The sequence below is a fragment of the Ambystoma mexicanum genome, chromosome 11, assembly GCF_040938575.1.
Source record: "Ambystoma mexicanum isolate Mex_15411 chromosome 11, UKY_AmexF1_1, whole genome shotgun sequence".
Classification (NCBI taxonomy): Eukaryota; Metazoa; Chordata; class Amphibia; order Caudata; family Ambystomatidae; genus Ambystoma; species Ambystoma mexicanum.
This window is the reverse complement of record NC_090934.1, coordinates 992,448,829-992,472,891: the sequence shown is the minus strand read 5'-3', so window position 1 is coordinate 992,472,891 and position 24,063 is coordinate 992,448,829. Positions and strand designations below refer to the sequence as shown.

The 24,063-nt window shown below is 44.2% G+C and overlaps 1 protein-coding gene across 5 annotated transcripts in view; it reads left to right on the top strand.

Annotated features, from left to right (window-relative positions):
* Nucleotides 1-24,063, top strand: part of ARNT2 (aryl hydrocarbon receptor nuclear translocator 2) — an 861,066-nt gene that overhangs the window by 425,034 nt on the left and 411,969 nt on the right. For all 5 annotated transcript variants that reach the window (XM_069624174.1, XM_069624173.1, XM_069624172.1 and 2 more), the window contains 2 exons: nucleotides 3,407-3,472; nucleotides 7,066-7,151. In XM_069624174.1, coding sequence (XP_069480275.1) covers nucleotides 3,407-3,472; nucleotides 7,066-7,151 — 152 coding nt within the window. The remainder of the gene's footprint in view (nucleotides 1-3,406; nucleotides 3,473-7,065; nucleotides 7,152-24,063) is intronic.

Genomic DNA, 24,063 nt, shown 5'->3' with positions numbered 1-24,063 from the left:
ACCAAAGAGTGAATTGAAAAAACACACAATTCAGGCAAAGTATGGGAGGCACACGCCTGGTTCTCTCCCTGCTGCAAAGGAAAACGCCAGTGATTAACACCAATCATCGTACAAACCCCTTCCCATCTCCTTACCTGTAGCAGGTGTTCATTGGGTGTTCATAAAATACCTGGAGCAGTCGACACAAAGGCCAGAAACCTAGAGGATTCAGGAGAGGGCAGGTGGTGTTCAACTAACCAGAGTTTTCCAACCAAAAGTCCGAGTCCATTCGTCCACAAAGCACAAACCAATCCTTGGTCCATATCTATGTCGATACCAGTTCCACAGGTCCAGTATATGAAGAAATCCAGGGAGGAAAACTAGAAGACAAAAAAATTCCAAGAGACAAAGACAAAATCCAAGGAGTCTCGCATGATCCCAGGTGGACATGAAGAAAGTAGAAGGAGAATGTCCCAAGACAGTATCAGGTTGAGTAGTCAGGAAAACCAGCAGAAACGGAGTCCGGCAAGACCGCAAAACCAATAGCAGCTGAAAAGCTATGAGCCGTGGATCTGAAGGTCTCTTATGTCCGGGTTATGGCAGGGCGGGCGGCGGGCCTGTGATTGGCCGTTGGCCAGCATGAGCATGCAGTACATGGCATAGCTGCCAAGGAACATGAGGATTTTAGTCCCATTTGCGCCGGCATGCTGTGTGCCTCCACCAGAGACTCCATTTGCGCATCCTGCACCGGTGGCGAACGGAGACTGCGGCTGGCTGTCTCCTACAGGTGTTGAAAAAAACAATGGTCTGGTTTTTGATTCTGTCAAAATATCCCAACCATCACTTTTCAACATTGGGCTTCATCATTACCACCAATGGAGAGCTGCCCTCTATTTGAAGCACAGCACCCACAGTTCTTTTGAATGTTTTGGTAGCAAGACACGTACCTAGAGAACTGGCTCATCAGGGCCACCACTCCCCATAGAGTGTAGGAATTATTATGATTACTGCAGCTGGCCTTCACATTATGCCTATGTTAAGAAATCATCTTGGATTCTTTTCATTATCTATCTATATGTGGACCGAGCTTTTCCCACTCCATGGAGGATTAAAGCGTGTTGTTCCACAAGCAGTTTTCTTTCATCGAAGCAGCAGTCCAAGCCCTTTATTTCCAGACTTCAGAGCTACACTTCCTCCAGTGGAGTGGTGATTTCTTAAGAGAGGATTTGCTTGCCCAAAACTCAATTTTTCATGTCTCTTTACTGGAATCAGAAGTGTCAACCTCAATTGGACCTGGTTCTTGTCACTCAGGAGATTTTCTTTTGAGGAACTTGATCCAGTAATCGCTCTATAGATTATAACCTGTAGGACCTGGGGGCAACATTGAATCATCAAGTCTAAGACCTCTGAGCCAACAGGACATGGAACCGCACATCAGAAGACTGGCTTTAAAGAAAATATTCCCAACCCTTTGGATGTTTCTCCCTTCTATTCCTGTCTGTAAAATGTTATTAAAAAACAAAAACTCAGCAATGTTTTATGTCAATCAGGGAGGAACATATTCTCCACCTCGTTTCAGACTTGCTGTCCGACTGTATTGGACGGTACAATCTTGTAAAGTAAGAATTCTATTTAGAAGTGGTCACACTGCAATTCAAACAATGGGGCTGTCTGTAGTGGAATCTCTTTGCCACAGAGACAAACAAAAATGGCTTGCTTCATACATCTTTTAAGGGGTTCTGGGAAGGAATGAATGGGGAAATCTGTTCTCATTCCAATGTTCAATGTATGTGATGTCTCCACTCCTCTTATATTTGTAGCAAGGGCCCTACAGAGAAATGAGTTGAACAGTCTCCTCACATTGCATTCAAGATATTTCATTGTGATGGAACCAATTCTCTGTTTTGGGCTTACTAGACATGGAAAAGGGCCTCCATGGTAAATTCTTCTAAGACTGCAACTGTTGTCACAGGAGACTGGCTACTGAAGCTACATTCCCCCCTTCACTCCATGTTCTTAGCTGCCTGGTTCCTGAAGATGTAATCTATGGACATCTTGGTCTGTTAGGGAAAACATGTGCATCATTCTGGTGGCGAGAAAGGATTAAACTCTCTCTGAGCTAGAGTAAATGGACATGGTTTTGTTGCTGAGGTTTAGAAAAGGAATACATCTGCTTTGGTTTTCACTAGCTGTTTCATTGTCCACAATGTCTGATCTGCCCAGCTTGGGATCCAGACTCTTGCCAACCATGCCCATTTCATCATATTAAAGCTTCTTTTTGACGTTGGCTTCAAAGTCCTGTGTGCTAGAAGCATATTGGTGGTCTGCTACATCTTTACATTCCATTAAAATATCTCTACCCTGCTTGGGAACATAACATCGCTTTAACAGCCCAAGCTAAAACTGTGTAAACCCATGGCTTCTGTGAACCTGGCTCTAGTTTCCAACACATTACATTTTTACAGTCCATTAGTTCTACTGGAAGATTCAGGCTTTATGTTCCGAAGGACGCCACGTGGTTTTTCACAAAGATGTGGTGATCTTCCAAACCCACCTTTCATTTTTACCACAGAAGTTGTATCCGCCTGAACAAAGCACATGTATGTCTTTGTTTTTTCCAAACTATAAAAAAAAAGCTGACCGAGCACACTCCCACGGTAGTAGAGCCTTTACATTTTACCTTACATTTACAAAGATTTGTTCTTCATGCAGCCTTTTGTAACATATAGTGGTTCATCCTGTGGGAAACAAGTAATGAAGGCTGTTATCGCGTTGTAGAATGCTATTCTGACATTTGTCCTCTTCTAAGACATGCATGCTTATTCAGTCAGGGGAAAAACAGCTTCTGCTACCTTTCAACAGCATGTTCTTTTTGAAGACATTTGCCAGGCAGTTACATGAACAACTTCTGATTCACAATTCAGACAGTCCATTGTAAAGATATGCAGGTTAATTGTGTAGCTTTACAGCAAACATGTCCCTATATATTTTCTGGTGCTTTCTAGTCTTCCAAACCTATATAGGAAGGGGAATGGGACATTGATCTAAGTGTAAGTTAGTGATCGTAGTAACTATTGTAGTCCTACTCCTCTTTCACCCATATTTGTAGCCCTCCATTTCCATTAACACATCAGACGTTTTTTGAATAACTCAAAGGACAGGTGGCCTGTTTGATGGAGGTATGTATCTTTTGTGCACCCACCCTGTTACTTTTTCATTTTAATGCAGAGCCGTAAGTGCTCTGGCCTACTTCCTGGGGCGCCATCTAAAAAGTACAGTGGAAGGGTTTATGTACGAGTATAGTAGTCGCTATGATGTGTAACCTGTCCTTTATCTAATTATGAGAGCAATAGAGTATCTGATAATTCAAAGCACTGTTTATTGTGCCATTATTACTTACTAATTGTGAACATTTCCTTGTCTGTAGGTGTGGTAATGCCCCTTTGGATCACCTACCTCTGAACCGACTCACAACCATGCGGAAAAGATACAGGTGAGTTTATGCAGACAGCAGGTGCACAGAACCTTTACTTACTGGAGTACAGATTCACAGGAGCAAGGATGGCTGCTTTGTTGAGCATAGAATCTGGAACGGCAACACTGAAGCACTGACCAGTTTAATACCTTCTTACTATAGCACAGACCCATCTTATTCATCTTTGCTGAGGCACATCGCTCGCATCCGATGCCTAAGATGGGCCCTTCCCTGCCAACCTTGACTTCCATTCTGCCCATGCACAGGCTTTACCATTGATACTGCACTCAAATACAATGGACTTTGAGCAAAAATCATGTAGACAAATAATTGACTGGCCCACTCCTGAATTCCAGGCATATTCCACTATCTCGCTATCCCATTGCAACAGAGTAACAGCGCCTTTCTTGTTTCTGCGTCTGATCAATTCTTCTGCGTTTTTCTGGGTTCACCAACCTCGACATCCACCATAAGCTTTTGGAGACAATCGTATGCATATGACTATGTGAAACGCACAACAAAGATGGCCGGCCCGCCAGTTTGAGCTTTGATAGGCCTGAGTGAAGTCAGAAAAATGCTGACAAAATAGCCTGAGGATCCAGGTCATACAAAAGCAGCACAGTGCTGACATTTATGGGTGAAGACATAGAAGACACAAACTTCTGTTTTGACTTCAACCTATATTCATACGGGAAGAATACATGGACATGGAAATGCATATCTCCCCACGCCATGCCAGCCAAATCTGAAGAATTTCCTCAACATTTCACAGTAACAATCTAGTTCAGAGACTCTTGTACAGTCAAACAATCGTTAGAGAATGTAAATATATTAATGAAGGAATGACTAGCTAGAGTGAAGAAAACTGGACACAAGAGGCGCAATCCCACTATTTGTTGTACAATAAGATACCCAGAGTGCAAATGGGGACTGAACCTCAATTTTATGAAGCAGACGAATATACTTGCAAGACACCAACGAGCCACAACTATCCTTGCCAATTGATGATCAATGATGAGAGCTACTTCCACATTTATTATGACACAAGAAAAGGATGCGCATGAAGATGTCCACATGTCACTGGACAGACAAAACTTCCGGGGAGGATAGCTCAGCAGCAACGTGCTCGCCTTGGAAACAAGACAACACAAAGCAACACAGGTTCGATCCCCGGGTCTGCGCTTAGAAACCTCTGGTTATTAAGCATGCTATAAATACGCAACTAAGACATATTCCTGTAACAGCGCCTCGATGCCCCCGGGCTGTGTGAGCGCTTTAAAAATGCAAACAAACAAAACAAACAAAAAGCAAAGTCACATTTGATTTCAATTGTAGAACAAGGCATAAACAACCGATGCTGCTGCTGCTGCGGACAAGTATAGTGTGCAAGACATGTGAAATTCAGAGAAAGAAAATGTGGAAGCCTACACCACAGCACCACTCTGTCATGGGAAACTTGATGACTGAAATTCAATGACTGTTACAACAACCAGTTAGAGAAGTGGCACACCAGCTTCAACCTCTGAAGCCCCTGCTAATAAGTAAAGTATGCACATTCATGCCATGGATATAAAGATGGTGACCTCTACGTACATCATACACATTGTGAATAAAACTGCTTTAGTAGGTTACTATGTCTGTTCCAAGTAGGATCAAATTCAGCCATTCACAAAGGTGCTAATGTCGAGAGCAAGCACAGGATCAGGCGGTTGCCTAGACACACCATGGATGGCTGGAAGTCCAGCAGCCACAAGCTTGCTAATACAGGGATGCCCAAGGTTGGCCAGTTACTATCCTGAAAGCCCAGCGTAGCATAAATATTATGCCCAGTATAGGGAAAACCTGTTTGCCTGACAAATCCATGAATGTTTTGGAAGGTTCCACAAAGGAAAACCAGAAAGCACTTTTTTTGGTAACTCTTTTCACCAGGTTCTTTCAAATGAGACTCACTGCTTCTGTGAGGAGGTATAGAGGCTACTAGCTGTCTTTTCAGGTCCTTGCACAAACATGGTAGCAATACCCACAGTGGTACAGCCAGAATCTGAGTGTTTGAGAAAGGCGTAGAGGTGAGCCCACAAGGCAAAGCCCTACAACAAAGCAGTATCTTCAACAGGATGGTGCCCTACCATACTTCCTCAGAAGGGGCCAGAAATCAGAACATGTCCACAAATGAGTGATGACCATCATCTTGTACAAGTGGGTGAAGAAAACCATAAAACAGGGCTATTGATTTAGCTTCAGAAAACCCCTGCAACATACCACCAAGGCCAGATAGGACATGCAAAGAACATTTCCCTATATTGCTAGTAGAGGTCAACCCACTCTTAGAAAAGAGAGCAAAAGTGGAAATTCCAAGCAGGGTAAAACATTGAGAGGTACTTTCCATAAAAGTCAGGAAATTATGATCACTCTTAGTAAAGAGACTACACAACATATTTTTGAGTTCAGTATGGCGATACTTCAAGATCGTCCCATTCCTACAACAGGTAGAGTACATCAACACAGCTGTCATGAGGCAGATTTTCATATATCAGTGCATCACAAGCACTGCAAGTGTTTGCATTGCAAGGTGGTGGCACAGTATTAACAGCACAAGGTATTACTGTTAGAATAACATCCGCATAACGTCCGCATAGAGGGCCATCTTAATGTCTTTATTGATTTATTCCTTAACTATAGCACATCATACCTTTTTAATGTAAGTTGAACCTTCTTGTAGAACATTTGACAATGTATAATTTCTATTATGTATTGTTTCGATATTGCCTTGTGTATGTCAACTGTACCTTACTTGCCACCAGACTCCCTTAGATCCGAATGGAAGAGTCAGGTTAACTTCAAGGAAATACTGCTTTCCTAAACAGCTTTGTCTACTGGAGCCCTTATATATACTGCTACATATTATTATTACGAAGGACTATGTTGCTTCACACAAGATGAATACTGTCCATAATGAACTGTAGTTGCAGTTAAGTAACTCATTCTTTTTCTGTATACCACACACTATTTCATGATGCATGGAACTTCTGCTACACACAGCGTTTCCTTGTTTTTTAGCGAGCAGTAAAATCAAATACTTTTTTCTGTAATTTTGTTGCTGTCTTCATGCCACTGGGGATTGTGCGCTAAGTGACAGCCTTCGTAGTGTGTATCCAATGCATGCTGATGACCCACACAGATCCTGGATCACATGTCTCAGCAATCTACTTTCACTGCTCATTCTCAATGGAGGGAGAAATGTAAAACCTCAGTTTAGTCTCCTACAGGTCTTACCTGTCCAATGTATTAGTTTTAAGGAAGACAGCTTCCTAATATTTCAACACTGACACACACATGTTTATTTTGTAGCACCAAAGGACACATTTATGTTAGCCTTTTTAACCAGCCAGCAGTAATGTATACATCTGTTTTGGGACTCAGTATTAAGACGTTCCCCCCTCTCATTTCTTAGCATTTGTATCTGCTTTGTACGCTGAACACTGAGGTTTAAGACCGGTGTGTTCCCAAATGCAGGCACCTTCAGCCATACTAGATGATACCTACACATCTCAAACTGTAGTAGGTACACACCTATTTCAAACTTCATTGGTTGATCTAATTTTCTTCTTTAGGAATGGTCTTGGCCCGGTGAAGGAGGGAGAGGCGCAGTATTCGGTTGTACACTGCACCGGTTACATTAAGGCCTGGCCTCCAGCAGGTAAGAACTGATAACTGTTGATTGGTTGGTTGAAAATCTTTCTACCTTGTTTGAAGAAGTCCCTGTCCTGTGATTAGTAGATGGGGTGCTCAAAGGGGCCGAGTGCCACCCCATGCTAAGTGATGCTGGTACTGAAAGCAGTACTAAGGTGTATACCCTGTTTTGTTCCACTCTGCCCAAGGGTTCCGTTACTGGTAGCATAACGCTGGTGGCCCTGCACCTTTAAGGGTGTGGCCATGTCTTTTTTTTTTACCCAAATAAAATCAAAGGGCCTGCCTATTATGACCCTTTTTAGAAAGGGCAGGGTTGAGAAAGATGGGCGAAAGGATTAAGAAGAAGAACACTATTGCAACATACCAACAGCATTGTGCAGTTTGTGGAGAGAGGGGGGGGCAGGGAGGAGGATAGAGGGGGGGGCAGAGAGGGAGGGGTGAAGAGGGGAGAAGGGAGTGAGAGGCCCAGTCTGCTGTGTCTGCTGTGCATCAGCGTGGAAAGACCTATTTCTGGAGGCGATTGAGACAGAAGAGCGTGAAGAAGCGATGAGAGTGTACAAAGTTGTGGCTGGAGGAAGACATGGAGAAGGTGGCGGGAGGTTTCCAGAACCTGAGGAAGGAACCTCATTAAAGCAGTTGGTGGCGGAGGGAGAGGAGTGGGTGAGAAGTAGTTGGAGGGGAAAGTAAGGAGAAAGGATGCCAGAGCATTGTAGGTTGAGGTTTGGAGGAACATCAAAGGGGATGTTGGAAGAAGGCCAGGAGGGGAGGTTGGCGAAAACAGAAAGGATGAAGCTACAGAGAATAACGAGAGGGTGGTTGACAGAAACATCAGAGGAGAGGGGGGAAGGTTGTGTTCACTAGTTAGGTGACATAGTGAAGTAGGCTGGAAGTAAAGACAAGGGAGATCTGATAAGGAGTGTGGTAGAGGCAAAGGAGCAGGCAAGTCCCTCTAGTCTGAGAAGGGTGGACAGGGGAGGGGATATGAGTTTGTGATGAAACATTAAGGATGTACAGGAGAAGAGAGCAAAAGAGGTGTAGGGGAGATTCCTTTATGATATGAAACCTTTGCAAATTCTTTAGGCAATATGAGGAATGGGCTTTGGTGGATGGAACCAGTGCCCTGAAGTAAGGTGTGATAAGAGAAGTCAAGTAAAGGCAGGATATAAGTGTAGGTAACTTGGTGGAAGCTCTGCGGATTTGTAAGTCATCGCCCAACTCTGCTTCGGCCCCCTGTGCGGGCCTAAAATGTGCATACATATAGAAGTGAATAGACACCAGACCCAGATTTGACAATTTAAGGGACTTGACCTATTTATTTTGCATTTTCTCAGTTTGCCCCCGCCCTGTAACTATCCCTAAAGGAACCTTTTCGCATAAATAACAGTTGCTGTCACCTAGCATTGATTCTACTCTTTTTTCTGACACTAGTTTCTTGTTCACGGTCGATTGGATGGGCAGTTTGAGTTTGACTTTTTATAGTTTCGATAATACCACGTTTAGGCGGCTGCCAATCCTCGTGCTGAAAACCATCCATTTATTACGCGAAAAGAAAGGCTTTAATGGCTCTTCTAAATTGGAGATGGTATTCAATCATTCTTAAAGATAGAGGAAGAAAATAACAAAAGGTGGCTGCACAGAGTAAGAATACTCTTCCACTTGTATATTTTAGTGGTCATTTAGAGTCTGAAGATGTGGATTTTAAAAGGTATGAAGAGGAATATTGATTGATGCTAGATCATATGAACTGTGGCACTAACTAAAATAGATCTGTGCACTTAATATACAATTTATATTCAATTTGACGCAGCAGTCCACCAATAGCCAATGGAGAGCTGAGGATATAGAGCCCGAACAAGAGATCTGCAGAACATAAGCAAGAGACGGACATTGGCAGTTTGTAGATGGTGTATTCATTTTGTTTGATATTTTGATCTAAGTCTAGTCTAAGCAAAAGCTGTTGGAGTAATCAAGAATAGGCAGTACCAAGATAATCAGTCAGATATGGGACATCTAGGAATGGCAGTATTTTTTTCAAGTGGCGGAGAGTAATAAATGCTCATATCACAACTGCAACAATCTGAGGGGCCAAGGTAAAAGGCTGTCCTGTCACAATAATCTCTTTTGTTTGGATTCATTTTTAGACTATTATGCTTCATTCAATTATTATTGGCCAACAGGCCATCAGAGAAAATACAAGAGTGATCTGTCATATCGATACTCGTGTCAAAGATCTGCTGGGAGGCAGATTAATATGATATCCATAGCTTCTGCCCCCACTGCAGATCTTGGCTACTGGTTGGGCTGCCTTCACTCCTCGAGTCTTGCACTCTGGTGAGGGGACGCAAGCTCTGGTCGTCCTGGGGACACTCCTCGAGCTTCTGGCCGGATCACATACGTTGCACTTGACTACAGATTTTTCGACCCCTGGCAGCTGCAGCGGCAAAGAAGTACAGCCGGTTGGGGAAGATGGTCCAGTAGAGTTTGTCTCAGGGTTATTTGGTCTCACTAACCCAACGGAAGAAGTCGTCCCTTCCGGAGCTTTTCTTGTCGATCAGAAAAAGGAGTTTCAGCACAGCAGTAGGGCTTCACCAGGCAATTCAAAGGTCTAGGAGGATGCAGCAAGCTTCGTTCACGGTTTCTTAGGGTTGTTCTTCCCATGATAGACTCTGTCTTCCTTCCCAAAACCCTTGCCTTTTAAGCAGGTTTCTCCCATTCATGCACAGCCTAACTGTCACTCAAATAGCAGGGTGGCTGTCCTGAAAGGATAGCCAGCCAGCCAGCCAGTCAGGACTGGATGCATTGAGGCATTCCTAAAGACAAAAGGACAGAGGAGTTTCCGGAACCTCCCTCGCTTCCTGCCCTGCCAGACACACTGTAGCCAGAGGCGGGTTTCAGTACTGAAGCCCGCCAAAGGCAAAACAAACAAAGGGCTCAAACCTGGCTTGGCGGGCAGAGTAAAACCCAAGAAAGACCTCACAAACAGAAAAAGGCAAAAAAAAGACTGGGGCCATTTTGACAAAATGGTCACCCATGGGTGCTATACTGCAGATGACGATTCAACCTGCGGTAAAAAAGCACAATGGTAGGAAAATGAAACCACTGCCACCAGCCATTGAAAGTAGTGAGGGTAACATAACAAATGTTACATGAGTAGGTAGGATAAGGGGCTACTAAGTAACCCACCAGCACTCCACATAAGATGGGGTGTGCTGGGCCTATAAAGCGAAACGGTAAGTAAAGTCAATTTCACTTTACTATTCTTGGGAACAGTAGTTCACACAAGAAAAGGCATTTAACCCTTCTGAGAAATCTAAAGGATTTCTCTGTGACACTGCACTGAAGGTGCTGTGTGTCACCATACAAAAAGTAGATGCCTATGGAGTTTGTTAGACTCCAAAAACACAGGAAACCCATGATCCAAATCAGGTCAAAACACATGAGCGAGTGAGAAAAAGGGCTCACTCACTCCACGGTTAAAATTGAACAGTCCTTAAGTCCAGCAAAAGAGCTGGGGGTATCTAAGGTTGAAGGGAATTAGCACATAAATGAGAATTCTCCCTAACATTCACCACTAGTGCAGCAGGGGTTAGGGACAATGTGAGCTGCAGATGGCAAAAAGCATTCAAACCAATGTAACAGTAAAAGAGCATACATTAGACACAAAGCAAACATGGATGGCATTTGTTGAACACTTACAATAGGTAATATATGCATTTAGACCTGAAGAATACGAACATAGCATCCAAAGACGTAAAAAACACTAACATGACCAATGTATAAGGTGAATGCAACATGACGACTTGAATATAGCTCGTTAACATGGAAACTAGCGTGTAATTGGGCAGCCATCTTCTTAACGATGGAATCCACAGCATGTTTCAGAAATAGCAAAGGGTGCAAGGCTTTCTCAAAGCTCCAAAGGCTCCACAAATACACATATCCATGCAGAGCTCAGACAGTAGCTGGCAACTAGTGCCAAGGTTAGAGTGAAATAAGGGAGAATGGGATGGCGAAACGAAGGCACGAGAACTGTTCCTGGGATGCAAGCAGGTATACTCCCAGATTAAAGTTTCAGAAGGGCATAAACAACCTTTTTATGGTCCGGTGCAGTAGAGCAGTAGGCCAAAAATCTTAATGACGCATAATGCAAGAGTACCCCAACGGCAACAGAAAACCTGACACACATTAATATTAGCTAAAATCGCAATAAATAGGAGGTAATCCAGTTTCATACACGGTCTCATAGCATGTGACCCAAACACAGAGAACACTGGTAATTCATTAGACATGAACACAGATGGGACACCTGCCAGACTCCCTAAACGCACACGTAGAGACGAGGTGCCACACATGGCCAAGTACAAAGGGATTGCCCTGTTTCATGGTCTGAGAATGAGGGATGGTAACTTTAATTGGAAGATTAACAGTCCATGAGCCTCTCACCCTCCTACTTTGCGTCTGGCACATATCCTGACGTCCTGTGAAGTGTCCAAGGTTGGTTAGTAAAGAGCCAACCTATCGAAATCCTTGGTGTATCAAATGCCCATGAAGTAATATGCCAACCAACCACTTGTCGTAGAGATGATGTGTTTTAACCCTTATAAATATAGGGGTGGTTCCAGGTGGAGCCACCAGATACTTGTAACCCAATGAGATGTTTAGACCCTATGAAATCTATGTCGCAAAACCCACTAACCTATCCTTGTTAGTTTTGTTAAAAGATATTGTGTTCTGATGTCATTGACGAGTTTGTATTACTTAAGCTATTGTTTCTGATTTAACATGTTGAGAGCAGCAAGAGTTCAATGCTTCTATGCTGCCCCGGCTTTGTTTTCATGTGAATAAAGCTGGGTTTCGCCATTCACTTTAGCTTACTTTCATTGAGGCTGGTTTGGACTGATTCCACTTCCTCTGGGTCTATTTGGGATTTTGAGATCACCTTAACAGACCAATTGTGTATCATCTGCATAGCTGAATATAATGATGCCAACAGGCATTATACGTTTTTTAATTAACTTTATTTATCTTATTCAAACAAGTACACGCAAGATATAATACAACCAAAATCAACATGAAATATAACATATCTTAACACATACATCCATTAAAACCTCTAAACCACAAGCAATCAAATGAAGAACTACTCATAAAAATTAAAGAAACCTCTATACAATGGAGTGCTAAAACATTTCCCAATGATAATAAGACCTATACAAATAAACCATACAGAATCCCCAACATATAGACACGGAACAATACATAAACAAATAACAACATACCCAATAACTAACAAATAATCATCTACTCACCAACAACAGCAGACAAGACCAACACTAATACAAATATGTATTCACCTAGACTAGCCGATCATACAGACAATGAACTATTACCATATAAATCAATAAAAGGTTTCCATAAAACCCAATAAGAATCTTCCTTACCCTTCCTCTTGTACATAACTAGTTCAAAATCAGATAAAATCACAACATAATTAATCCAATTTTCCATCGTTGGCTTTTTCCCCCCATCTTCCAAACTTTCAAAAATCTGTTTCACTGCAAATACAAAATTCTATTTATCCAAGAACCATATAAACGAGCCGTTAAACACCGACCAGTATTTGCCAATAGCAAAATCTGTGACAGCCCTCTTGGAAACCTACTGGAAAGGGTCAAATCTAATCTGTCAAGGACTTCACACCAGAAGGTATTATAGTCAAGGGCGCGAGTATCCTGCTGTGACTGTTTCACTGTGGCTGCGCCTGAAGTGAAGTGAAGTGAAGTGCGCATTGTACCTGAATCCCTTTGAAGAAGGACTCCTTGTGACCAGTACTGACCATTGCTGCATATTGCGAGCCGATTCCTGAGCGAGCAGAGAAAGACGCTGTAGCCTTAAGAGACCGGAGTCTCGTAGCTCCGCCCATCCAGGAAGCGAAGCTCAAAAGGCCGTGAGGGACGCCCTTGCGGCGTTAAGCCCGCGCTAGTCAAGGGCGCGAGTATCCTGCTGTGAATGTTTCACTGTTTGCTGCTTTGCTGTACGCTGGCAGCTGGACAAACATTACTCTCTGACGCCGGCTATCAAAACTTCATAGACAGCCGTCAAGCCACAAGTCACAAAAGCGAAACCATATGGGCGGTAAGTGGACCGTGTACCGATTTCACCTTAAGACACAAAACAACAGCAAAGCAATCCATCATGTCCATGCAGACGGAGCAAACACTACCGGCCGAGGGATACAGAGACAAAAGACCAACACGTACAACACGCCCTCTGCAAAGGTTCGGAGCGTCCTCCATTGACACTCAACTGCACAAAACACGTGCAGACATCGATACCGGTGAAGGCATGTGTGATGCCAAATCGATATCATGCACACTACAAAACAACGCCCTTTCAAACAGGGGTAAAGATCTGACCTCGCCTGGTGCAGCGAGGCAGAATATGGGATGAACGGAATTAACAGATAGCGTTCCAGGGGGAACCGTGATCTCCCCGCCCGACTCAGAGCTTGTGGGTCACCCTTCGCCTGCCGGAGGGCGGACGGGGGCGGGCCTCAACGAGAGGAAGGTGGGTGAACTCACAGGGGCTCCGAGAAATGCACCCGAAGTATGGACGACAGAGAACTGCGCCAGAGAGCCCCGGCGGTCCGGAGAGAAGGCAGCTCCGGGTCCCTCACCCTCCGCTAGGAGCGGGAAGGGTCCCGTGACGCCGTGTGGAGCCGGAGCCGTAGTGCGGGTCCATTGGATTAATCCAGACAGGAACAGGCAGATACCGTGGAGGAGGCGCCCCAAGCGGAACAGAGCAGTATTATAGCCCAGGTTCACCGGGCTCAGCCTGAGGCTGCCACACGATCCACAAAGGACTTGGTCCTTGGGAACCCACAGTCGGTGGGAGCAGAGGCACAATGCGAAAAGGACGCAGCTACGGGGATACAGTCCTTTAATAAAAAGGCAAAAGATGTGTCATGATCTCTGCTTCCAAAAGGTCAGGGTTTTCCCAACTCCCTTGGAAGCAGATCCATAACCCAGGTTCCGAGTGCCAACCAGTCCCAATTGGGACCTTTTGGACCCAGTCCTGGCGCCAGTGGCACCAGGCTCATAAATATGCCCAGTCCCAGCGCTGGAAGCGCCGGGCTCATAATGCTTGGGTGGACTTACCTGCAGCAGACCATGCTGCTTACTTGCCTGCCAGTTGAGCCTCTGATCCTCTTCTGTTTGGAACTACTTTTCCTGTTGGGTGGGGCTGGAGCCACTCCCTAGATTTAGAACACTGGAACTCTTCTGGAAGGCAGGAACTCTTTTCTTACCAGGAACTCTTTTCTTACTTAGGCGTGGCTGTGGAAGGAGACACCTAAGCACTACAGGAGGCTATTTAAACCACACCCGGTGGATGAATCTTGCTTTGCGTTATTCTGCACCCTCTGCAGCAGGACGCTCATCGTGTCTTCTGCATCCAGTCCTGGGCCTAAGGAAAAAGGCTTACCATCCTGAATCCAGTCTTCAGCAACACCTATAAAGACAAGAAAGAACAGGTCAGCATTCCGGCATCTGAAAGGCAAAGGCTTACCTACTCTTCGTGCGCTCCGGAGGTCTTCATACTGCATTCCGGCATCTGAAAGACAAAAGCTTACCAACTCTTCGCACGCTCCGGAGGCCTTCGGCGCTGCATCCGCATCTGAAAGACAAAACAAGGTGCGTTTAAATACATTGGGGAACTTTAATACTCACGTGCCATTACTCCTTTCCACATCTAATCCAGTGGGTATTCCAGCACCCTGCAGCCGCTCCGAACTCGTACCTGCAAAATAAAAAGACAGTTGGAGCGCATCGTGAAACAGGCAACAAGCGCTTACTCACGTGCTTCCAGGCGCTTCTATTCATCACACGGGCTCCATCTTCAACTCACTTCAGCCCGTCATCCGCCATCGCCGGAACCCTGCAAAACAAGAGACATCATTACTAAAGACTTTAAAAGACATTTGAATGACTCGAAACTTACCGTTCGTGCAGTAAACGACGGACAGCAGTCCTCTGAAGTCAAGAGGCCTGTGCTACCTATCCAGTGAAGAAACTGGCTACAGCACCCTGCCCCGAGGCAGATGGAGAGCTTGGCATTCACTTACCTAAGGTGAGAGCGTTAACCTTTAGGGGTCTACAGGAGAGGAGAAGAGGAAAGAGATAGGGACACCCCAATAACCCCAGTTCATTAACCCCATATTTTCTATCTGCAGACATCTTACTCTACACGTCAGGCATACAGTGCACAGAGGTCCAGCCCAAAGAGCCAACCGGGTGCTACACATCACCTTTGAAGATACGGTAGTCGCCCAGTCAAGACCGGCGCCTCTGCGAGAATCAGGTGAGCGTTACAAGATGTGACTCAAATAATTAATATAGACGAAATTACTGTGGAAAGTGAGACTATATCTGCTTCCTCTCAAGCTCAAAAGAATCAAATTAACAAAAAAAAGAACATAACAGAAAAAACAAAAAAGAAATCCTTACAGTTGACACAGAGGGAGAAAAATCCTCTAATCAATAACTCGCCTCCAAATTAGATGTGGATAGAGATCGACGACGAAACAACTAGATCTCCCTCGCATGAAGCACAAAAAACCAAAAGACCATCAAACGAAATGATCCAAAGCAAATAACAAAAATAAAGGGCCAAATAAGGCCAATAAGAAAAAGACTCAGCCATGCAAGACGCCCCTGAAAAAAGGACAATTAAACTCACTGTTGGATTTCTTTAAAAATCAAGGAAAAAGGAAATACGACATATTGGAACTATCTGACGCGGAAATCCTGGCAGCAATCACGGAAACCTCACCACCACCTAAAACACGCAAAATGACGCCACCTGATGTGAGTCCAATTGAAAAACCTCAAAGTGAGATTATGTGCCTACCTCAGGAAGCCGCGAGGGAGGTAGATCAAGACAACTCAAGCGATAACTACAATCCCAATCCAAACCCTACGGCGATTTCGGTGGAAGACAAAGGGGAAGGCGGTATGGAAAACAGAGCAGAGAATAAGGACAAAGAAGCCACCTCTCCGATATGCATGGGAACTGAGGCACGAAAAAGCACTATGCCAGTGGCTTCGCCTCAAAAAGCACAGGAAAGGACAGAAGAACACACGGTCCCAAGTCCAACCAGCCCAGTGAAGACGGGCGATAAAGAACTGAAAAAAAACCCCGCCAGGGCCAAAAGAGCAGATCCTCAGTCTCTTCGAACTCCAGACCCCATCACGACCAAAACACAACTATGGAGAAGAAAGAACAACTGACTAGGTGAATCCAAACCCGACCGAAGTTCCGCTCCAGTACACCAGTAAGAAAAGGGGGCCGAACAGAAGCCTCGGGTTGGCTTCCCCGCCTTCGAGGCGACAATCACTTGACCCGGCCGACGACCATCCCTCGGGGGGTCGCCCCAAACAAGACAGACCCAGTCCAGGTCTAAAAGAAACACCAGCAAAAAAATCGGACTTAGCAACTATTATGTCCGCCATTACAATCGCCCTGGCTCCCTTCTGCAAATTATATGAAACACTAAATGACTCAATGAAAGATCAAACCACAGTGTCGGCCATGACCTTGACAAAATTGATCTATTTGGAAGGATATGTGAAGGCCTCAGAAAAACGGATCGACGACCTCATAAATGTGAAATGTAAGGAAAGTCAAAAAAAACAACTCGTCTGAAGCGAAAGAACACCGAGAGAAGTCCAAGCAGGAGAAAAAAGCTTTATCTAAAAATGGGTCGACACAGACTTCAGGGACATCAAACGCCATTGACCTAACTAAGCAGATGGCAAACGTCGAAGTGCAAACACAGGGCGCTTTCAGCATTTTTAATATGAATCAGGGAACTGGACCATCATTCCCGTTGTCACAAAATAAGGTCTTCACTTTCAACCAAAAAATGACAGACTTGGACAGTCCATCAACCTCTGGTGTACAAAAAAAAAAGAGAAGAATCCCCAGCTAATAAGAACTCAAAGAAAGAGGGTAGCATTTCCACAAGGACAATTCAGACTACCTCTATAAAATCGCAGGAAACATCAAATAAAGGACCAGTGCAACAACAGAAAAATGGGGCGGAGGTTCAAAATCAATCTCACAGCAAGAGCCTAAATCGACCAGTAGTAAAAGAACAGGAGTTGACAAAAAAGAAAAACAACTTAACCAGGGGTTCCTCGGCTCAGAAGTCAAACAGCTCCCCAATGACGGCGGATGATTTCTTAAGAGACAAAGAATGGATGGACTTATCCGTCTATGAAGAGCCAGAGGAGAGGTGCCATCAACAATCATTGACGCGTCAATCCGCAAGGGAGGTATTCCCCCAAAAACACATCAATGACAAGGGGCGGACAAGGAAAGACTCTATCCAAGACCCACCAGACAGTAGGGCAAGAACGGAAGGTAAAGAACAATCAGAATCAACTAATGTCAGAAATCGGGTGGAATATAAAGAGGAAAAGAAGGTAGACAGACGGACTCAACATCTTCCTTCATACTCCAAGTCTGACTATCAACGAGACCTTTGGGAACGGAAGGAAAAACACCGGTACTTCCATAAATCTGCAGAAGAGAGAAGCGATTCGAGACATTATGCCAACCGAGGCCGTCAGAAAAGAAAGCCAGAGTCCGAACCCGACCAACCATCCATAATTTTGAAATTGGAACAAATGAGAGAAAACAAAGAGGACATAATTCTAAACAGAAGCACAATTCTGAAAATCTTTAGACATCTAAGGTCAGTACTGACTTCGCCTGTCGACAGAGGATCTAACACTAGTGGAACCGTACCACTCAGGCAGCAAAGCAAAATGCTACCTACATATAAAAGGGAAGAACTACGGAGCTCAACTGCAGGAAGCCAAAGAACTACCAGCCGAGAAAGGCCTATGGTTAAGCGAGATCACCCCAAAGACATAGGTGAACAAGCCCAAGTCTCCAAAAATAAACAAGGGCAAGATCACTCATTATATATCCAGAACGGAAGAACTGTACAGAGACAGCCGGTTGCAATACGACAAAGAAAGACCCGACTACCCAAAAGAAAAACCGAGTCAAGGACGAACCGAACCAAAAACAACCACAAACAATAAAACAGATGCGAAGAGCAAAGGTGTCACCCGATCAACGGAATCAACACGTCGAAAAAGAGCTACCTCTGTTGAAACGGGGAATTATGAAACAGCACCCCAAATGAAAATTCCGTCATTGAAAGAAGTCCCTCAGGCTATATCTGTGCCCACATCAAAACCACTATGGGCTTGGTTACCAAAATCACTTACAGCAACTTTGACCAAATAGCAACGATCCGCCCTAGGAGACGGGGCCACAGAACGAACATCTCCAACAACTCGACGTGTGAGGGAAAAGAAGATCCAGATAGCCTCATGGAACACCTGTGGATATAAACATCTTACGACGGGGGGGGGGGTCCGGATCTGGGTCAATTTGAAATAATCGCACTTCAGGAACACTGGCTAACTGAGAAACCTTCACTGGAGGGTTACGAGATCGCTTTCGCCCCAGCAAACAAGAACAGCCTGGGGCGCCCTTCATCCGGTCTTTTGGTGGCGATTAGAGTGGACTGCGGGCTAAGCATTACAGAATCTATTACAGCCTCAAGCCACATGCAAGTGATCAGACTGACATGGACAATTCCAGAGAAACAGCCAGAAAAGAGAACAGTTAAAGAAATTGGAATAATCAATATCTACTGGAACCCACAAGCAATCACAGGCAAAAAATTCCTAACAATGTTGGAAAAAGAAATCGACAGGTTATATGGGGAAAAGAACATCGCCCATGTCTTAATTTGCGGAGATCTAAATCTGAAACAAAAAAACACATCTACATCCATCACTGAACGAAAAAAATCCACCCTAGAATCTAGAGGGGAGTTGTGGCACAATCTGATGTCTTCAAGAGGGTTCTACAATCTAGATCAGACATTCCCACTCTCCAGCAGACTGCCAACTTGGGAGAGGGGTGCCCTAAACAGCACATTAGATTACATCTACGTATCAGAGGCCATGTTGGAAGTGATCATAGAATTTGAAGTGATGCAAACTATCCCAAGTGACCACAATCTGCTAAGAGCAGCATGGATCTCAACAGAGGTGCCCCACCAAAAAATGAACTCGGAAATTGAATGTAATACAAAGGCAACCCGCTTAAAGTTGACCACTGAGAGAATAGAAGACCTGTTCAAAGCATATAAAGCCTCAACGAAAACGGTGGAACTTGAGCAAAAAACCATCGATTATCACCCTTTTCTGAGCCCGTACAAAGTTCCCGCTTGTCAAAGAATTGGAAAGCCCCCTACGGGGAACCATCTATACGATAAACAAGTCGTGGCAAAAAGGGCTAGCTTGAGACAATTAAAGCGAAAAGCCAAAAAACACAACTCACCGGATCTAGCAGCACAAGTAATTCAAGAAGAAAGAAATTATGAAGCCTGGATTAAAACTCACAGAATCAATCTATATCAGAAAGATTCAGAAGAGATCCTGAGAAATGGAGCGGGGAAAAACTCCCGGAGCTTCTGGAACCTCTTAAAAACTGGTATAGAACAGAAAACCAATATGCCAGCAAACCACGTAAGCGAAGAAAAGTGGATATTACACTTCGAAGCGCTGTTCCGAAAACACTCGGGAAATGAGGACCAAGTTTGTATCCAACAAGACAGCCTGTGGGTGGACGTCTCAAACCCAGAGGACATCAGGGAGATAATCAACAGACTAAAAAACTCTCGAGCACCGGGACCAGATGGTGTCACTAACATCGACTTAAAATCATTTAAAAAACAATGGATTCCCTTTATCAGCCTAGTCCTCAAATACTGTGAAACATCAAGAGCCATCCCAAAATCTTGGACCTCAGCTAACGTGGTACCCATTTACAAAAGAGGAGACAAGTCTGATCCTGGCAACTATCAGCCCATAGCATTGCTCGACACGATCGGGAAAGTTTTCGGCATGCTGCTCCTAAAGAAATTCCAACTATGGGCAATAGAGGCACCATGTAACGACCCATTTCAAGCAGGCTTTAAGAAAAACCCATCCACGACGATAAACATCATGCTCCTTAGCATAATCAAGAGCAAAGTCGCTGAGGAAGGGGCCTCAGTGTTTGTGGCCTTCATAGACCTGACCCAGGCCTTTGACCGGGTGGATAGAGAACTTTTATGGAAGAAATTGAACTGGAACTGCCCGCAAGCCATTCTGGCTCCATTCAAAGTGCTACATACGAACACCTCCATCAGAGTGAAATTAAACATACAAGGCGACCTGTCGGAAGAAATTCCTATACGAAGAGGGGTGAAACAAGGCTGTCCCCTGGCACCGACCCTGTTTGACGCATTCATGGGCGATTTCAAAGATTCCTATGCCTCGGTGAGAGCTTTTCTGCCAAAAATTGGAAATACATCAATGCCACGTCTAACATACGCAGACGATATAGTACTAATGGACCTAACCCAAATAGGGCTGCAGCGTCAATTAGATAATTTGGCAAACTACATCAAGCTCTCAAACCTGGAGATAAATAAAGAAAAAACAAAAATCATAACTTTGGGGACATGAACAAAGAAACAGAAAAAATTCAAGTGGAACATGGAAAACGTCCCGATTGAGAAAACAACAAAATTCAAATTTCTGGGAGTTATTATTGACAACTCGCCTCAAGAAACGAGCATGCAAGAACACCTATGGGCAAAAGTAAGATCATTGGCAACCCAAGCCAAAATACTGGAAAGGAAATATGGAAGATTCTCCCTTATACCTACCATCAAATTCTATAAGGCAAAAGCAGTTCCGGCACTTACATACGGTTCCGAAGCCATGCCTGAGATACCGGTCACCCTTTGGCTGAGGCTAGAAGGTTATTTCTGGAGGACTGTATTGAACCTACCAAAGTCAACTGCAATGGCCGGAATAAGGAGAGAATTGGGACTTTCGTCGTTGAAATCGTCGGTCGAAGCAAAAAATCTGGCGTTATATCAGAAAACCATCATTTCACAACGCCTCCCGCTCTACCAGTTGATAAACGAGGAAGGGTGCAGAGAAAAGTGCAAAATGCTGAAGAAATGGTCAACAAAGATAAAGCAAAATTTAGACCTTATAGCTTGCACAGAAGCTGATTTAATTGGAAATCCAGATAAAGTCAAGAAGAAACTGGCAGACTTAGACTGGATTGCTACTGAGGAAAAAGCGTCGAACAACAAACTCTTGAAACACCTTCCATGTTATGCACTAAAGAGGAACAAAACAGCTCAATATCTAAGAAGGTTCCCGAGTAGACCACTTTGCCAACTATTCTTAAGAGCACGTCTAAACTTGCTTGCCACAAATGAAATACTTCAAATTAGAGGCCAGTCAGAATACAACACCTGCAGACTCTGCAAGATGCCGGACCAGATGGAAAACGGGAGACACTTGCTTACTAGCTGCCAGGCTTTGTCCACTATACGCCTAGCCTACTTACGCGACACACTGAGTCCGTTCACAGAGCCGGAAGAAGAGCAGTAGTGGCCGCGGTTAATTTGGGGAGGAAGGACTGCCTGGACCTTAGCTACAGCTAAGATTCTGCAAATTGCCCTGACAAAATGCAATCAGCAGTGTAAAGAAGATAGCTGAGAGACTGGCCTCTGGAGCCCTGCTACAAAAGTTTTTAAAGAAGAAGCACATTTACACCAGATCTTGTAAAATCTAAATTTAGATAAAAACAAGTACAAAAAAAAAAAAAGTTTTAACACATGGCTGATATGAACAGTAAACAAGAATTGGGACTCCACTGAGCCCTGACCACTACACAAATAGCTCACAGACTTCGGAATTAAACAGAGAAAGCCAAACTGGATGTTGATCAAGAATAGTATTGCTTTCAAGTACGGCTTGCAATTAGACTCATCGCTTTTCGATCAAGTTATCAGTCTAATTGTTTTACTTGGTGAGCAATGTCACTGTTTTCTGAAGCTATATTACTGTGTGATCTTATTGATGTAATCCAGAAATACTCTAGAGCCCACACACTGATGATATAATTGTGGTGTGACTTAAAACCGTGCAAGACCATACTTGTGTTTAATCCAGCCCTTAAAACAAATTACAGGATCACATTTCTCTTTTGACTGGCTGAAACAATTCCAAACCTGCAGTGAAGATGATCTTTGTTAGGAGTTAATTTGTTGGCGGGTTGTAGATGCTATGCTTGCAAGGCAGAGTTGATTGAAATGCTGCTTAGAGGCTTCATCACAGAAAGCAAAAAACTAGGCATAGTTAAGCAGTTGTATGGAGTCTGGCCACCATCTTGAGCCTTGCCCAGCACATTCCTGTACATTAATAAAGACCTGCCCCATTTTATATATTAGATTGAATCCCGCCCAAGTGCAAATACTTGATTTAACCAGTCCTGCCCTGCAACTGGTTTGTACGTGGAGTTTTGCTCTGGTGTATGCCTTTACCATGTGCCTTGCCCTTGTTCATGTCGTACATTTATTTCTCCACGGTGCATTCAGTTAAACAGAGTCTTGCCCTGTGTGTGCATTTACATTGTCATGCCGTGTGTGAAATTATGCATTCTGTCATTGTGGCTATGACCTAACATACACAGACAAATTAGGGTTTCAACCTTTTTTTTGGAATGCATAGAGGTTGGAGGATCTTCTATAGGACAGGGTGTAACTTAAAATGAAAGCATCTAAGCAAACCGTGAGCGGAGAAAAGGAAAATAAAGGTGGAATCATGTAAATTCCGTGTCTGGCCTTAAGGTAAAGGGCCTAATAACAAATCCCTCTCCTGGATTTCCATCTTCAGGGCATCTGCCAAGGACAATATTTCTCAAGTCATGCACAGGGTGTTTAAGCATCCCAGCGCACGTGCTTCACAATTTCTTTGCTGTGTTCTTGGTCCTTTGTCTTTATGTTGGCCTCGTCTTTTCCATGGTCTTGATCTTGCTCTTGTTATGGTCTGAACTGAGGTCTTTTTCCTGAACTGCAAGACTAGCCAATGGCCTCTCGCCTGCTACCATGGCAAGCCCTGTATTGGAACCCTCTTGCTCTAGGAGTTTCTGCTAGGTTGATTCTGTTTGGTATTATCCTCGTACAGTGTCTTTTTGTGGTAGTATTCCTTGGCCTGCAACTGGGCTTTCAAAGGATTGCAAGACTGCTTTTTTGGGCTGGTGGGCTCAAAACTCTCACCCAGAATCTGTGCTAGAACCTCTTACTGGTTGCGCTCTGAAGATTCCTTCAAGGATTGCCCCAGTCAGTCTTTGGGTGCAGGTTCCCAGCCGGCCTCATGATCTGGCTTGGCCCTTAAACCTTGCTTCTCTCAAACCCTGACAACAACAGAGATGCTGTTGCATGAGATGAATGCAAGAAAAGCAAACTGATTAATACTTTAAAAAAAAAAAAAATCATTGGTTTATTCAAACAAACAATACAAATCAAACTTGCAGTGCATATGATAACATTTCAATTATACATCGCTTAATTGTTTTCACTGCTTCCCTTATCCCACCCCCCGTTCCGAGCCTATTACTTCTCACATTCTATTCCTGCATCTTGTGGCTGGGTCTCCCTTTCCATGGGTTCCGTTGGGTCTCGTATCGACCCAAACAACTCTGCTATTAATAATTTCCAGGCCATCAGGGTCTCTGTCTCCTCTCCCCTCCACCCCCCAGCACTGCTCGCTTCTTGCCATACCATGGTTTCTGCCTCTGCCCATTTCTGCAAATCTTTCCACCACACCTCTAATCGTGGTCTGTGGCATGTCTTCCTTCCCATAGCAATTCTCCTCTTTGCGAGCGCATATGCCAGGTCCTTCAGTTTGTTCAATGCTTGAGTTTCCGTGGTCTAGGGAAATCCCCCACCCGCCCCAACAAGCAGGCCCACACTGTATCCACCA